Here is a 16,533-nt window from a genome sequence, read left to right on the forward strand (position 1 = left end):
GAAGTTATTTCGGGTAATTGAGAACAACTTTCTTGCTTTAAAAGAAGGTTCATAACTTCTTTTCACCCTTATGTTCTTCTTTCCTACGTCTATTACAAATGAGCAAAATTGACAGTATTGGTAGTGTTTAGTGTCTCTGGCTCGTCCTGCAAAAACGGCTGTCATGTCAAGTTATGTGAAGGCTACAATAAACCCATAAAACAATAAATTTACTCACATGTATCTTTGCCTCAAGTGTTAGATTTATCTGCGACAACAGCCGTGAACCTCAGCTGTGCACTCATGTCAGTGCATGAACACACTTATCATCTCCTTTACAACAGCCAAACTGGAGAAGTAACTGCCGTCTTTGGTGTTTCCTCCACAGATTTCTTTTCAGTATGTTTTTTTCAGTACCTTATAATGTCTTTAAAGTCCTAAATATCATCATTTCTAATAAAAATGCATTTCTATACATCTATTCTTCTGGATTTTTATCTCTATCAATAAAATTTGGGCAACACCACTGTGTGTTGTGGTGTTTAGCCCCGTTGCCTCACTGCAAGAAGTTTTTGAGTTCAAATCCACCATCTGGTCGGGGCATTTCTGTGTGGAGTTTGCATATTCTCCCTGTGACTTTCACTTCGGGAACTCTTTGGGACTGTCTGAACACATGCATGTTAGATTGATTGGTGACTTTAAGTTGATCTTGGATGTGAATGGCTGTGTCTCTTGTTAGGCCTGTGGTACATGTCTAGGGTTTACCCCGCTGGGTTAGGCTCCACGCCAACCGCGACCCTGAAATGGATAAGTGAAAGAAAATGGATGGCTTGATAAATAAAATTTTTGTTTTTCAGACATGAACTCAAACAGTTTTAGTGTATCAGAGACACATTATTAAAACCATAGAACCGTATGCTATTTTCACTTAAATCATTATCAAGCCTGTGGAGCACAGGGCTGCAACAACACCACGCCAACGGACTGTTCTGGACCGTTCTCTTCAGCTGGGTCCACGTCATTCCTGCGGCCTTTACTTCACTCTTTTCACTTGAAAAAGAGTAAGAATGAATTTGTTAGTGATTTTACAGCTTTAGGTTTTCCAGTTTTATTCATTTAAGGTAGAGACAGGCTCTGAATTCTTTTCTGATTTTAGGATTCATGCTCAGCTAATACAGTATGTTTTCATATTCAAAAGCTGAATATTAGAGAAATATAAATCTTTATTATTTCTTGAACGACAGCAAGTGAGTGCATTTTACAAAACTGAACTAACCCATGGAATTTCATCTAATCTTTTAAAGCACTTTAGTGCAGTTTAATCCACTGTGTTTGCATTTTAGTTTACTATTGGTTGAAAATGCATATTTTGATATGCTATTTTGCTTCTATTATTTTGCAGCAGTGAGCGGAGAGGCCAGGCCAGCAGGGTGGAGTGGATGTTGGTCACAGGCATTGCAGGGTCTCTTTGACATTTGATTGTTGTGTTTTATTTCTCAGCGGACGCTCTTTTAGCTTAGGAGAAGCGTGCTTGCAATGCCAGCGGAAAAGACAGAGATGTACGCCACATTCCTGCCTCAGGAACAAAAGAGATCGATCTCCTTTACATGGGTGCAGATCGGCCAAATGTAAAAGAAAATTACACTTCTTGTTCTTGTGCTTGGTTGTGCAATTTGCCATTTCTCTCTGCTCCTGGAGGGTCTCGCTTGATTTGTGTTATATAACAATGGAAATGAAATAATGCTGTTACTGGTAGCAACATAGTATCAATGATTTAATAGCCCATAAACACCATGGGTGAAGTGAGACTTCTTGGCTTCATATTAGGCTTCTCAGGGTTTAGGTCTCCATGGTAACAGCTAAGAGCCTCCCTCAGAGCCTGTCATGGCTTAAAAAAACCAAAAAAACTATGAGGAACGTGTGTGTGTGTGTGTGTGTGTGTGTGTGTGTGTGTGTGTAGGAAGTGAGATAAATAGTGTAGGGTAGCATGCCTCAATTTTTTTGTCTTCATGATTATGCATGACTCATTGTCACTCCTCTCTGACCCTCTTTAATGTTGTAGTTTTAGTCTGATGTTAGAGCGATTATTATCAGAGAGGACTGGAAACCGATCACAGCGATGTAGTGAATGCGGCCTCTCGCTCGTCTTTGTGCCTCGTTCTCATCCTCCCAATTTGTCAAGCCGCTAAAATGTTATTGCTCAACATGTCTCTTAAGCATGGTAATGAAACTGTGCAACCACTTACTCACAACTAAATGAAATTCATTGGTTTGATATGGATATGAAGTTTGAATTGCACATGATGCGCTCTGTGTATATAAAGAGAAATGTGAATGGACTCTGCCATGGATGCTTGCGTGCGGCTTCATCAAAATTCTGTTCGTGAAGGCAATCATCGGCTCTGACTCCCGACCATCATCAGTCACCATCATGCTACCTGCTCTGTCTCTGAGGCCCCACAGCAACCACCAGTCTTCATCACACACATTCTCACACACGCTGATTAGATCATGAATCCAGATTTTGTTGCCTCTAAAATCCCCTCCCAGGGGTAGAGTGGTGAGAAAGAATGACAAGAGTTTACAAAGCAAGCCGTGTAGGTCTGTTACTTTAAGCTACTGTGAATGAATTGAGTTGTGTTTTTTTTTTCTAATTATTTGAAATTTTAGGAGCTGGAGTTATTTGCCTTTTCAAGTTAAGAAAATCATCGTTATAAGCAAAGCACAAAGTGTCAAACTCCTATCTCTCTACACTCTTTTTAATATCAGACAGAAGAACTGGTCACACCATGTCAGGGTTACTATAAATTATTTCTTTGATCTACAAAACAATTTCCCCAAAGAATTCCAGTTTGAATAGTCTTGAGTTCAATTTGACTCATTTTATTTATATAGCACCAACAGCAGTCATCTCAACGCATTTCATATTGTAAGGAAAAAACAAACCTTTCAATATTAGACAGAAAAGTCCAATAAACACCACCTCCAGACAGACGAATTCTCTTTTAATGGGAAGAGACCTCCTGCCATGGCCGGGGAGGGATCAGGGAGGGGCGGCCATCTGCTGTGACTGCAGGGCTGAGGAGAAAGAGAAGAGAAAAGAAACTATAGAAGAGACACGTTAATGACAGGCATTAGTGGCATGTAAACACATCAGGAGTGAAAAGGGGCGAGTGGAGAAGAAGAGCTCATTGCGTTATGGGAAGTCCCTCATCCCCTGAATATACCAGCACTGCTAAGGGATGCTTCAGGGTGACGTGATCCATCCTTAACTATAAGCTATGAGTCAAAAAGGAATGTTTTGAGCCTAATCTGGTTGCACAGGAGAGGGGCCTGATAGCCACCTCCCATTACTTTTGCAAACTGTGGGAACCGCAAGTCACAATCTAGCAGTCTGAGAGTTCTCTGCTGGGGTGATATGTTATGATGGGGGCTGATTATTCAGGACCTTGTATCTGTGCAGAAGGATTTTAAATTCAGTTCTGGGTTTAACAGGAAAGAGAAACACAGTCTCTTTTTCTAGTCGCTATTAGTAGTCTTTCTGCTGTGTTTTAGATTTAATAAAGTCTGTTCAGGTTCAACTTTTAGAAAAACCTGATGAGGGAATTACTAAAGTAGAACCTTGAAGTAATAAATGCATTAACAAGTTTTTCAGCATCACTCTTCAGCGTTTCTACTTTTAGCAGTGCTGCGCATTTTACTGCAATAAACTGAGGTCACTGTGTTGTAACTCATCAGCACATCCTAACCCTTATTGAAAGGTTAAGTAATGCTTTGATGCTTTTTCTTCTTATAAAATACTTTAAATTCTTTAATTTATTTAAGTGCTTTTCTTCTTGGAGTGAGGTTATACTAGCAGAAAATATAAAAATATTAATGATGGGCTTAGACATTTTTAGATATTTCCATTAATGACCAGCTGAATAAATGTACCTAATTAAGTAGTTGGTGAGTGCATATAGCAGCTAATTATTACAGTATGTAGCAGACTAATAAAAAGACAGAAATTCTCTCTAAACTGAACCAAACTGGAGCACATAAGTCTTGGACGGGCTGTACCTCATAGCGGGTCATAATATTTGTCACATAATTCCAATAAAAATACTCCAGAAGGCACCAGCGGCACACACACTGCCACGGGGTCCAGCTCAGTGCCTCAAATTAGTGGAGGCGAAGCCTTGGTGACATCTATTGCTGATAACGTTCTGTCAAAGCAATCATAACTCTATCCCTGAACAAAATACAAAGGGAAGAAATAAATCCCCCGGAGAGATGTTTGAAAGCAGAAATTCACTGTAGAGACACAAACTATTTTTGTACCAGGCTGGGAGCATGTTAATATTATCTCTGGAGTAGTTAAAAGGGTAAGCAGCCTCAAGTGGCCATTAGATGAACTGCAGGTTTTGGCACTTCCAGTTGGCTTCTTTTGTGGTTGCTGTTTCAGTATACCCCAGTGACAGAAATGAGCTAAATACATTTATTAAGGCGCTGTATTAGCACAGTGTACTTTGAAGGGCTCAGTTGCTGACAACCTCCAGTCATTGAGAATTTCCTGACCTGTTGGTAAGTGGCTGCCTGAGCTTGCTGGCAAGTTGTCGTACACTACAGGTCAACTACAGGGGACTGCAACAACCTGTTGGTGTTCAAAGCAATCACAAGAATGTTTCTGGTGTAGCACTACATACCTCTTTGTGACCAATTTCACCCAACCACAAGCAACGTGCACATTTTTCTCTAGCAAACTGTGGTCGCCAGGGGATCACCCATTGCTCTCTAGGCCTGTGACGCTGAGGCCGTAGGAGAAAAGTTATAGATGGCGTGCTTTTTAGATCTTTTTCTAGGCAGACATTGTGATGTGGCGCAGTAGGACCAGGCAGAATTAATGATTTCCCCATAATATCCCAGTAAGCCACAGCAGTGAACCAGTATGAAGAAAATGGAATGCAGCCATCATGAAGGCACTTGTGCTGTCCCTGCTGCGAGTCAAAATATATTTCTTAGTGTTTTCACTTAATTTGGTAATCTTCTAAATTTGGCCATTTTGCCTATTGGGCAGTTTTGATGATTTAAACACATTTTTACAACAATATTTCTGAACTTTTTCTCTAGACTGCATGAGTTTTTCTTGCAGTTCTATTTAGTAAAAAAACTCAGTGTTTCTCTCACCACTAGGGTGGTTGTGGTTGTTTAAAGGTTTTTTAGATTTCTTTGGCTTGCTTTTTGGTTTTTGGTTTTTTTAACCATAGCCGGGAAAAATTAAACTAACTGCTCAGCTCTGTACATCGAGTTACTCTTTGATGGGTCATCACGGGGAAGAGAGAAAGTCCTGTATTTACATGCAGCCCTAAAGAGGATTTAAAATGTGCAAAGGAAAGATTGGAAATGATGCTGATAGTGTCTGACTATGACTTACAGTAACAGTGGGGCAGTAATGGAGCCCAAGCGGAGCAGCGCTGCATGCAAACTCAGCGCTCAAACGAGAGTATTAGTGTAGGTGTAGGGAAATGTTTGTAAAGTAGGGCAACTCTGTCGGGGAAAATAAAGATGGATGAGGCGCAAACTCATCAGCAGAAAGAAGCCATAAGAAATGCTGTCACACAGAAAGAGATGGGAGATAGAAAATATTAAAGCAAACTTAATAAACTGCTGAATAAGTAGGTGATAGTTCTCCGTCTTTCTCTGCTCCTCATGCTAAGAAAACTACACAAACCTCATATTCAAATGAATACGAGCCGTGTTTACTCATGTTCTGCCTGTCTGTCAGTTGAAGGGGAAATGTCAAAGGATGATCAGCGAGTATCAGATTCAATCTCAGCTACTACAAATGAGATGCAGACTGATATCTCTGACTCAGCTGCAGTCGCCGAGCTACCGTGTGTGATTTGTCAAACGCGAAAAAAATCTAACTTGTGGGTTTTAGAGTATCCACAGATCCTCGTTCAAACGTTAATGAAACGTGCTGATAGGATTAAAGAAGAGAGGCCGTGAATGTTTTGCTTCAATTACAGCTTCAAAACACATCATCAAATGGATATACACAGAGCAAAAAACTGAACTGTTAGTTTCTCGAGATATTTTACACCATTAATCGTGTTCACATTAGTGTGGCTGGATCAGAAAAATGCAAAACTCCTGGCCTGCAAATGTCAGAGATGGCTCAGTCCTGTAGTTAAGCAATATTTTAACTGTAGGCCCATTAATGCTTGAATTGCAGGGTTTATGGCTTTCTGTCTGAACCTTAGCTTGGAGATAATTTGAGATGCCTGGTTAAATACTGACAGATGTATGAACACATATTTACCCTACGACATTCAGATCAGTGGCTTGACATCAAGATCATGGACGATGCTCTGCATTAGCAGTTTTTCTATTATTATATCTGTTTTTAAACCCTTTTTCTGCCTGGACAAATCTTTTACATATTACATCCAGTGTTGCTGTTCATGTACAGTGGAGACGGATGGAGAGAAGATGGAAAATAAGTATGTGCAAACAACAGCTTTTATTTTAATTAATCCTCAAATTGGCATATAGACCAGGAGGGGATGACTGTTATCATCCAGGGCATTTTATTAGTGTTTTATTAATATGGTCTGCATTCTCTTTGATTTGGAGAACCTTTTAAATGAAATATCGATGCACCTACAGTTATCCCTAAAAGTTTAAGGAAGCTGGCGGTCTTTTTTTGAAGTTTGTGCGCTTTGCCTTTTTAGCTGGAAGAAACACAACAAACGAGGAGCTGGAGAGCATGTTGGAAAGTGACAACCCAGCCATCTTCACCTCGGGGGTAAGTCTTACAAAAAAACAAAACAAAAAGAATGCAGTGGGAGCGCACCTGTCAGTCACTACTTCCTTAATTTTGTACCTTCTTAGATAATTATGGACAACATCACCCAGCAAGCGATGAATGAGATCGAGACGCGGCACAATGAGATTATCAAGCTGGAAAACAGTATCAGGGAGCTTCACGACATGTTCATGGACATGGCCATGCTGGTGGAAAGCCAGGTGAAAACTGATCTCTCTCCCTCTCTCTTTCTGTTTCTGCAGCTGTGTTGCTTGAGTCTCGGCCAAATGCATGCAAATGAAACAAACATGCAAATGCTCAATATGTTTATAACTGACAATCCATCTGCCAATTGATGCATAATAACTGGTTTCTACATGCAGAAAGGGCCATCTTGCCATTGCAGCGGTTCAGTAGCTCCCCGTGTTCATTAATAGTAAAATCATTAATCAGCTCAGCATGCTAGCATGCTGCTCCTCCCTATTAAAGCTCAAGTAACTACACATCTTTCATTTTGCAGAACGGTTTTTAAGTGTATTAGTGTAATTGAGGGCCTGTCTATGCCAACACAGTTGGAAGGAGGTTATGTTTTCAGCTCCATCTGGGTGTCTGTTTGCAAACTATCTCAGTAAATTTAGACAGTTTTGGGGGAACAGATCATTTTTGGCTCAAAGTTAAGTTGATTGGAGTTTGGTGATTATCTCCACGTGGGATTTCTGGCTTTGGACTGTGTGTTTTTTTGTTGTTGTTTTTTTTATAAATGATTCTCCTGCTGCGATCATTAGCTGGAAAATAAATCTGACATCTAGGACTTTCAAGTTGGCAACTTAACAGAGTCACATTTTGTTAAAGCTTTTAATTATAAATAAACCTTAAATATTTCAGGCTTTGGCTTGGCGCATTTAGAGCTGTTCAGAATTAGTCTTTTTATTATGTTGCAAAATTTGAATGCTGCACATTGAAAAGCGTTCCAAGCCTCATCAAGTGAACAGTTCCCTAATTTTTCTTTAAGTGTTGCGTTGCCTTTTGTCTCCGTAGCAAAGTGGGGAACTACATGAGGTGTGTGTGTGTGTGTGTGTGGGGGGGCTAAACCCCCACAGAGATGAACTATTTCCTTCATCAGAAATAATCGGCCTGAATTATACAGAATGGATTCTGAGTTGGAGAACACTTGAAAATATGAAAAATAAGAAAATATGTGAAATATTGAAGTAAGTCGTTATATGAAACTGATTTGGGTTACACTGATGGCACAATGCAATAACATTTAGTGGGAAATTGTCTAATAATTCAGTGGAAATGAGTGTTTGTATGCGTGTGCTCTAAACAGTTCAATTAACTAACCCTTTATGCTCTCAGTGCCACATGATTTAAGATTAAACTGGAGTGTGATTGTTAAATTTACCCTTCTCAGCTTTGCTCTCTCTGTCTCCCACTCTCTTGGTTTTCCCCTCTGTTTTCTTCTTCACTACACAACACTGCCCCCACTCCAATGACTCTAAGCTCTGGAGAACACAGAACGTTGTTCCCCTTCTAACACAGCAAGGTAATTTACCTCTAATCCATGACTTTTCACCTGTGTAGACTTTGAATTATCTTTGTTTTAGTGCATGCACACAGAGCAGTCTGGGTCACTTTAGTAGTCATTTGATTTGTCAAGTGATTGTGGGTCAGTGCTAATGTGAAAAGTTATGATTTTTTCTTCTTGATTAATGCTGCTTTAATCATGGTTTATTACAAATACAATAGAAATGATAAGAGATATGATATCGCAGTTATTTTCTGCTCTATGACATTCATGTAATGTCAGCTTTCATTAGTCTAGTCAGGTTACTTTGAAACATATTTATGAAATCTAAACATTGCTGGTACTACAGATTTCTTCTTACTATCACCTTAATGTGTCTCCATCTCTGATTCTTGTGCAGGGCAACCTCGTGAACAACATTGAGCGCTGTGTTATGGAGGCCCAGGATTATGTGGAGCAGGGAAAGGACAACATCCCAAAATGCAAAAAGTTCAAAAAGACCAACAGACGGGTGACATAATTATTTCTTTTTCTCTTTTTTCTTCTCCTTCTTTCTTCTCCTTCTCTCTCCTACTCATTTATCTGTTATTCCTCCCCTGTCACTTGCCTCCATCTGTATCCGCTCCTCCTCCTCCTGCCTACACATCTGGCTTCCTCTTTATTCTTCTTGTCTGCATGTCCTCCACACCTCCTCTGTAACTAACTTCTCCTAGGGGGAAATGATAGACCGCATTGAGTACAATGTGGAGCACTCGGTAGACTATGTGGAGAGGGCGGTATCAGACACTAAGAAGGCTGTTAAATACCAGAGTAAAGCCCGGAGGGTGAGTTGCTTAAACCGAAAAACGTGCTGTCATGTGAAACGGTGGTAGTTGAAGTCAGAATCGGTGCATGTGCATAGTGGAGTGGAGTGGTTGCTGTGCATGCTCACCTGTCATGTATCTGTGTATGGACTGTGGTTATTGTGAGTGTATTTAAGTCTACAGCAATGACTTTCAGCCTCAGTAACTATAGCTTATACACTCACCGGACACTTTATTAGGCGCACCTTGCTAGTACTGAGCTGGAGCATCTTTTGACTTTAGAACTGCCTTAATTCTTCAGTTCTTCCTTTTATAGATTCAACACAGTTCTAAGAACATTCCTCAGAGATTTTAGTCCATATTGGCATGATAGCATCACACAGTTGCTGCAGATTTGTCGGTTACACATCCGTGATGATGCAAAATCTACATCCCAAAAATGCTCTATTAAATTGAGATCTGGTGAGTGTGGAGGACATTTGAGAACAGCGATGGCCATGTTCAAAAAAACAGGTATGGATGATTTTAGCTCTATGACATGGCATATAGCCCTGGAAAGGAAAGGAAAGTATATGGTCAACAGCAAGACTCAGAGTTTAAATTGTGACCATTTGATACTACAGTGATTAAAGCAGCAAGTGTGCCAAGAAAATATCCTCCACACAATTATAACACCAGCCTAAACTGTTGATGTTCTGCTGCTGTTAGCACATCATGTCGTGCCTCCAGAGATGCTCCTCTGCATACTTTAGTTGTAGCAACTGGTTATTTGAGTTACTGCTGCTCCCCTACCACAAACTTTAGCAGGTCATCTTGACCATGTGTACATGCCTAAATGAATTTAGTTGCTGCCATGTGATTGGCTAATTAGATACTTTCTTTAAAAAGTAGTTGAATAGGTGTACATAACAAACTGACCGGTGAGTGCATATAAGAATCTGACCTAAGGACAATTCAATTTGGTAAGAAAAATTATCTTTATATTTGTATTTAAGAGAAAATGGAATAAAAACACGCTGTATGTATTTTTAGTGTAACTTTTACAACCAGAGTCACTTTTAACACATGAACACTACATTCTGGTGGAGAGGCATGACAAGGAGCCACAACAGATAATAGTGATTTCACATGCTTAGTGCATATACAGTAAATGCACAAACTGTCATTTTGCTAGTTAAGCAAGCTGTATCATCTTAAATCATGAACTCTGGAGGTTCACTATCTTTGGACAGGACTATGTGAAGATGATTGTTCCCATAGTATATAAACATTTGACAAATGCCTTTGAAAGGAATCATGGTAGTCCCTTTTTTAAACAATCTGCAACACAGTGGAACAATTCTGCCACCTCTTGGTCAACGTCTAACAAGGTGCTCAACATTAGATAAATTGCACACATCCAATGACTCAGTGCAAGGGTCATCTACATGGTTATTTCCCCATTTATAATTAAAGACTGCAAACTTTCTTTCTTTCTTTCTTTCTTTCTTTCTTTCTTTCTTTCTTTCTTTCTTTCTTTCTTCTCTCTCTCTCTCTCTCTCTCTCTCTCTCTCTCTCTCTCTCTCTCTCTCTCTCTCTCTCTCTCATTCATGTTCCTCTCAATCCCCTGACTCGTTATCTAACGCTGTGCTCTCCTTGTTCTCCCTCCCCATGGTCCCCCCCATCCAGAAGGTGATCCTGATAGGAGTTTGTGTTGCGATTTGTATCACCATCCTCATTATTTCGCTTGCAGTGGGACTCAGTTAGGAGCCTAAAAAATCATCACATGGCAGACAGGACAGTCATTATGAGTGACATGAATGCCAGAAGACACACACTACACACACACACACACACACACACACACACACACACACACACACACACACACACACACACACACACACAACTGTTCATGTGTTAAATGTACTGTATGGTGGCCTCTGCAATGTGTGCAGTGAGCACTGCTTATGAACTGGGAAGCAAGTCATTGCATTACTGGTCTGAGGTCTGTGCAGCAAGCTATGAACACTCAAATATAATCTGCATCAACTTGTATTCTTAATGTGTGCTTCAGGTCCAGGAACGGTTTGTGCTTGGCCTGTTTGAGTTGCATAGCTTTGCATGTCTCACTCTATGTTTTCCAACAAACACAAATTGAAGATGATTGCATTATTACTAAAATGGTAATCAAAATAAGCTTATTTCCAATTAGTTTTGACGATGATGTATTACTAAAGCTAAAACAAAATAGTTAAACATGTTGGGAAATCCACTTTTGAGTCCCATTGGTAAGAGTTAAATCACAAATTTGTGCATTAGAGATTTTGTCGTTTCGCAGGCATAGTGACTTTATGGAGGAGTGATCGGGAATTACAGCAATTTCCAAAAATGTATTCTCCCTTCCAGGTTTTCATCTGTAGTGTGCAAATCAGTGTTTATGCTTCCGTGCAATTACTGTTTTTGGAAAAGTCTAACAAATATAAAACCATTGACTTGTGGTGATGTGTTAACAGCTGGGTGGATGTTTTCTTTTTTTGTTTTGTTTTTTTAATAATTGTGATTTTTTTAATCATGATTTTTAAGATACTGTAACAATGTAGAGATTTTATTTCCTTCTCACCTGATACATCCATGATATATCAATGAATCTGAAATGACCAGGTAAGGTAGTTTATAGTTGTAATTTTTTTAGACAGAATGAGATATCTGCATTCAAAAGAACGCTTTCTTTTAATTCAATTTAATGAGGTTAAAAGAACCTCAGATGAACAACGACACATGACATATGTGTCATTATTTATTTTTTTAAATAAATAAATAATTTTAAAAAAAGCCAAAATGCAGAAACATTGTGTGGAGAACTAAGAACATTCTTAATACTTTCAGAGGGATTAAAAGGGTAAGTAGCAGCCACGTGCTGCTAAACAAATACATTTGATTAACTGAGCATCAGCAAGTGTTATAAATTCTATAAAAGCAGAGGTTTGGGTAGTTTACTGGCCTGGAGCATTCTACTTGTTAATGCTAAATGTTAAGGTTCATGAAACTGCAAATAGAAAAACACTGACCAAAGTCTCTGAAAAGAACATGGCAGCACAGTTGAGGTTTGCATATGAATAAAACAAAAGACTTAGGGTCAGGGTTAGTGGAGAAGGGTTCTCGTTAAGGTCTGTGCCTTAATGAAAACCATCCCTGTATACTGCTCTGTCCCTCATCCTTCTCTGTTGGTTTAGAGTCTTGGTCTCAGAGAGACACGTAAGCCCTCACGCCACATCAGGGCATAGTCCATGTGAGGGTTTTGATTTGTTTTGTTTTGTTTTTTGTGGGGTTTTTTGTAATACTTTTGTTTGCAGGTAACTTGTGAATGGAAAAACCCAATCGCATTTCTGTCAAGTTGAATGACAACATAACGGAAAATCACACTTCTGTTAAGTGGAATCAAAAGATAACGTAAAGTGTCTATTCTATTCTAATAGAAATGTTAACTAAAGTCGCACATGATCAAAAGAAAAGCATTGAAGAAAAGCATTGAACGTTTAATCCAGCATTTGACGCAGAATTTGCCTTTGCTTATGTACAACAGCTCGAGTCCCTGTTCGGGAGGGTTACAGAAGCTATGTTCAGCAATCCTCCCGCACAGGGACTCGAGGATCTGGGTTCACAAAGCCAATCTCCTGTTCTGTCCAATGCCTATTCCTGGTTGCCAGCATGTAGACGGCTCTTGTCAGTAACAAGTCAGGTTCCTCCTCCTCTTCCAGTAGGGGAGCTTCCTGTTCCTCCATTTCCAGGGTGAGAGCTGGGGGCTTTTTCTTCTCTTGGGCTGCTGAAGGGTGCATCATCCTGTAAAGGATATCGTAATGCATCTTGAAGAGGCTGAATTCGAAGGTTCTTTCACACAGCGAGCTTGAAAGGATTTTCTATGTCTGGAGCTCTGCCTGTGTGATTTTGAGCTCGGCGAGGAGGTCCTTGATCTTCTCAAAGGACACACAGTCCCTATTCATAAGGAGTCCTACTGAGCTCACCAACACTAAGACCTTCTTTTGGGTCTCTCCATCGACCCTTGCTGGAGTTCTTTTCAGCACCCGTGGTCACCCGTGGGAGCCACGGCATTCCATGCTCTTTGTATCTCTCCAGGGTCCTCACATAACAGAGGCCATGGCGCTCCATCTCCATGGCTATATTGCCCACCATGGCTATGGCCCATGCTTCCATGGAAGGTTTCCTTGTCATCGTTATGCACTTCCACATAATTGAAGAAAGTCCAGGAATGCCTTCCGTGTTCCCCTGATGTCCCTGCATTTTATGTCCGGGAACCAACTCAGCTTGAGCTCATGGAATTCTGCCTTGAGACACTCCTGGACATTTTTCCCTTCCCCTTTAATAAGCTGCCTGAATGGAGTTGGGAACGAGTCTCAGGTCGCCAGGTTCTCCGTTACCGCCGTCACTTTCAGAGTGTCTGGGCACTTTTCTCATCCAGAAGGTGATCCTGATAGGAGTCTTTTTCTCCCTGAAGCTCAGAGATCAAGATATTTTCATTTCTCCGAAACAGGTCTTTGAGCAGAAGGATGACCAGTTCGGGGCCCAGCACTGAAGGCCTAACCCTATAGCATATAGTTGCAAGGTGTTTCAATGGCCAAGTTGAAGTCCAAACTTCAACCATATTGAAATGCTCTGGTGGAATAGCTTTGCTTCATTAAAGGCCCACAAATCTCAACAAGCTGAGGCAATGTTAAGAAGAGTAAGCCAAAAAACCCTCCACAATGATATAAAATACTGAGAAATTTGTACAGAAAATGATTATTTCAAGTTATTGCTGCTGGAGTTGGTTCTACAAACTGCTCAATCATGGTGTTTACTTAGCTTTTCACACACTGTTTCTGCACTTTGCCTTTTTTTAACAAATAATGACACACTGTAATATGTCATATGTTTTTGTTTGAGTAAATTAAAATTGAATGAACTAATTTTAGTCTTTCTGTGTGGAATTAGCATGTTCTCCCCATGTTTGTGTGGGCTCTCTCCGGGTACTCCGGCTTCCTCCCACAGTCCAAAGACATGCAGTTAGTGGGGACAGGTTAATTGGAAACTATAAATTACCCATAGGTGGGAGTGCGAGTGTGAGTGGTTGCCCTGTATCTGTGTGTTAGCCCTGCAACAGACTGGCAACCCGTCCAGGGTGTACCCTGCCTCTCGCCCTCAGACAGCTGGGATAGGATCCCCCCCCCGAACTTCTTCATTAGAGGGACTTTTGCTAAAAAACATGTTTTAAAAGTGAAGTTTGTGTTTGGTGGATTTTTTACTTTTTGATAAATTTGCAGTCTTCCTTGCATATTCTCGGTTAACCACTAGATGGAGCCAAAGTGATGCTTTTTATGTTGTGCATGTGATGGCTTTAACCGCAGAGATGATTTCTGTTTGTGGCATGTGTATATGACAGATGATATGAGCAAAATGCAGGATTTAAAGATTTCTTTCTTTTAAAAGAAGATGTAGAAATAATTTAACATTTTGGTCACACTCCAGCATTATTAGAATGAATTAAATTGCATTTTTTTCTTGCTTAGTTCTTTTACTTATGTTGTAAACTGCATTTTGTTCAGATTATTATTAACCCTGTTCAAGTAAAGCACAAACGGTATAACTAACATGTTTTCTCTGCTCCCCATTTGCTGCTTTGGATGTTTTTCCTTTTTTCTGTTAACATCATTCAGAAGAAAATTATGATTCTTATATGCTGTATCATTCTGGGAGTCGTCATTGCTTCCATTGTTGGGGGAACACTGGGCTAAACCTCAGCCACGATCACACTAAAAAAAACACAAAGTCACACAACAGAGCTAAAAGCAGAATTACACACATTTCCAATTTCCTGTTTTAACAAATGCAATCTATTACGTGTTCAGCAAAAGATGCGTTACATAATGTACAATAAATTTTACACACAGTGTACAGGGCCAGAGGTGTTTTGTTTTGGGGGTTTTTTCGCATGAGTTGCTATTTTGTAAATGTGTGGTGCTGCAAACTGTTTATCAGAGTGTCGAGTGTTGTCAATGATATGATGTTTCTTGAATGAAAAAGTTACTAAATGATATGTAACGCTATACTAAAACATTCCAACTTCCAAGTATGACACTGATTCAGATGTGTCTTTTTTTGTGTTGTACAGGCAAAGTGACAGGTCACTCATCGGTTATGTTTTCAGAGCTATGTTATCTGTAGACCTCTGTTCATTTGCACATGTATTTATCTTTTTTTTGTAGTCTTCTTACTTTCTCTCTCTGATGTCTTCTACCTCCCTCTTAAAAGCCCTGCATGGTTTAGTTCACTGTAAAGTGGTGTTTTGTACTCTGTTGCAAAAGGGAACACATCAAAAAGAACATAGCTACGCTGATGTTGGGTATTTTGCTCGTATATTTAACAAACTGCCAAACTTTTTTTCTAATTGCACATCTCTTGTAGTTGACAGAAGCGATGCTACTGTACTTAATTTCATCTGGCCTTACCGGTTGTGCAGCATTTTTGACCGTTGCTCCAGTGTTGAGTGTGATTGAGTGCATGCATGCATATATAAGATTTGAAAGGATATTTGCAAGTTCCTTGGTAGCTACATGTCTGAACGTGTTGTATGTGAGTCGTTGGATGAAAACATGAGTGCTTGTTGGTAGCCAAATGTGTCTTTGTTTTCTAAAGTAATATAAAGCTCTTTAACACTGCCAGTATATTTAAATAAGCTGTTAAAGTGGAGTCTAGTCTGGTTGGATTAATGAAGTGACAAACCTTTTGTTTATTTCTGCCCTTTCTATAAACCCCAAGGTTTAAACAGTGCATATTATCCTGTCAAGCTACTTCTACTGTATGTTTATTTCCATTGATGAACTCACTGAGTCGATGAATGCATCAGCATGAACTCAAAGTAGCCCCGTTAAAAGACTCTCATATCATTTTTGGGGGGAAACATCAGACAGCACAGACTGCAACCATGTTACCATGTTGCCTACTCAACTTGTTGCCTTTGTGTTGTATTGTAATGACATTGTTTTATTTGTTTAATATGAGTCTTGTTTTTTTCTTTTTTCAAGTAAAGTTTGTCCCAAAAAATTACACTGAGTTTGTACTTTGCCTTGCACACATGATTCCACAGAGGCATAATGTATCCGTAAGCCCACTGCCAGTGAAAACATGAATGGTGAGTCCTTGAAGTTAATGCGTTGGTAGCAAGTTATTTAAGCACCAGAATCTCCACAAACATGATTGCAAAATTGGAGAGGGATGTCAAACATTCAGCCTTCCTCCAGCCTAGTACCAAACTGCTCTCCTTCACTGCTCTGGGTGGGCTGTCTTGTCAAGATGAACTGAGGATCCACAGGACTATGATGTCACTTTGTCTAGACACGATTCTGATTTTGAGGAGTTCGGTCATAATCCCGCAGATGGTCGCTTTGCACCATTGACTC

The 16,533-nt window shown here is 39.9% G+C and overlaps 1 protein-coding gene across 5 annotated transcripts in view; it reads left to right on the forward strand.

The window, feature by feature from the left end:
• The window catches only part of LOC116323617 (syntaxin-1A-like), a 77,521-nt gene extending 61,351 nt beyond the window's left edge, over positions 1-16,170 (forward strand). Inside the window, exons 7-11 of one of the 5 annotated variants that reach the window (XR_005608101.1) lie at positions 6,693-6,766; positions 6,853-6,987; positions 8,270-8,312; positions 8,695-8,805; positions 10,766-10,780. Coding sequence is in view for 4 of the 5 variants with exons in the window: in XM_031743982.2 (XP_031599842.1) it covers positions 6,693-6,766; positions 6,853-6,987; positions 9,008-9,118; positions 14,791-14,868 (398 nt within the window). In the remaining variant the exon portion in view is untranslated. Of the gene's footprint in view, positions 1-6,692; positions 6,767-6,852; positions 6,988-8,269; positions 8,313-8,694; positions 9,119-10,765; positions 10,975-14,790 lie in introns of those variants that run through there. The other 4 variants (XM_031743982.2, XM_039598022.1, XM_039598023.1 and 1 more) reach the window with 4 other exon arrangements.
• The last annotated feature ends 363 nt before the right edge of the window (positions 16,171-16,533 follow it).

The sequence above is a fragment of the Oreochromis aureus genome, linkage group 14 (genome assembly GCF_013358895.1).
Source record: "Oreochromis aureus strain Israel breed Guangdong linkage group 14, ZZ_aureus, whole genome shotgun sequence".
NCBI classification, from domain to species: Eukaryota; Metazoa; Chordata; class Actinopteri; order Cichliformes; family Cichlidae; genus Oreochromis; species Oreochromis aureus.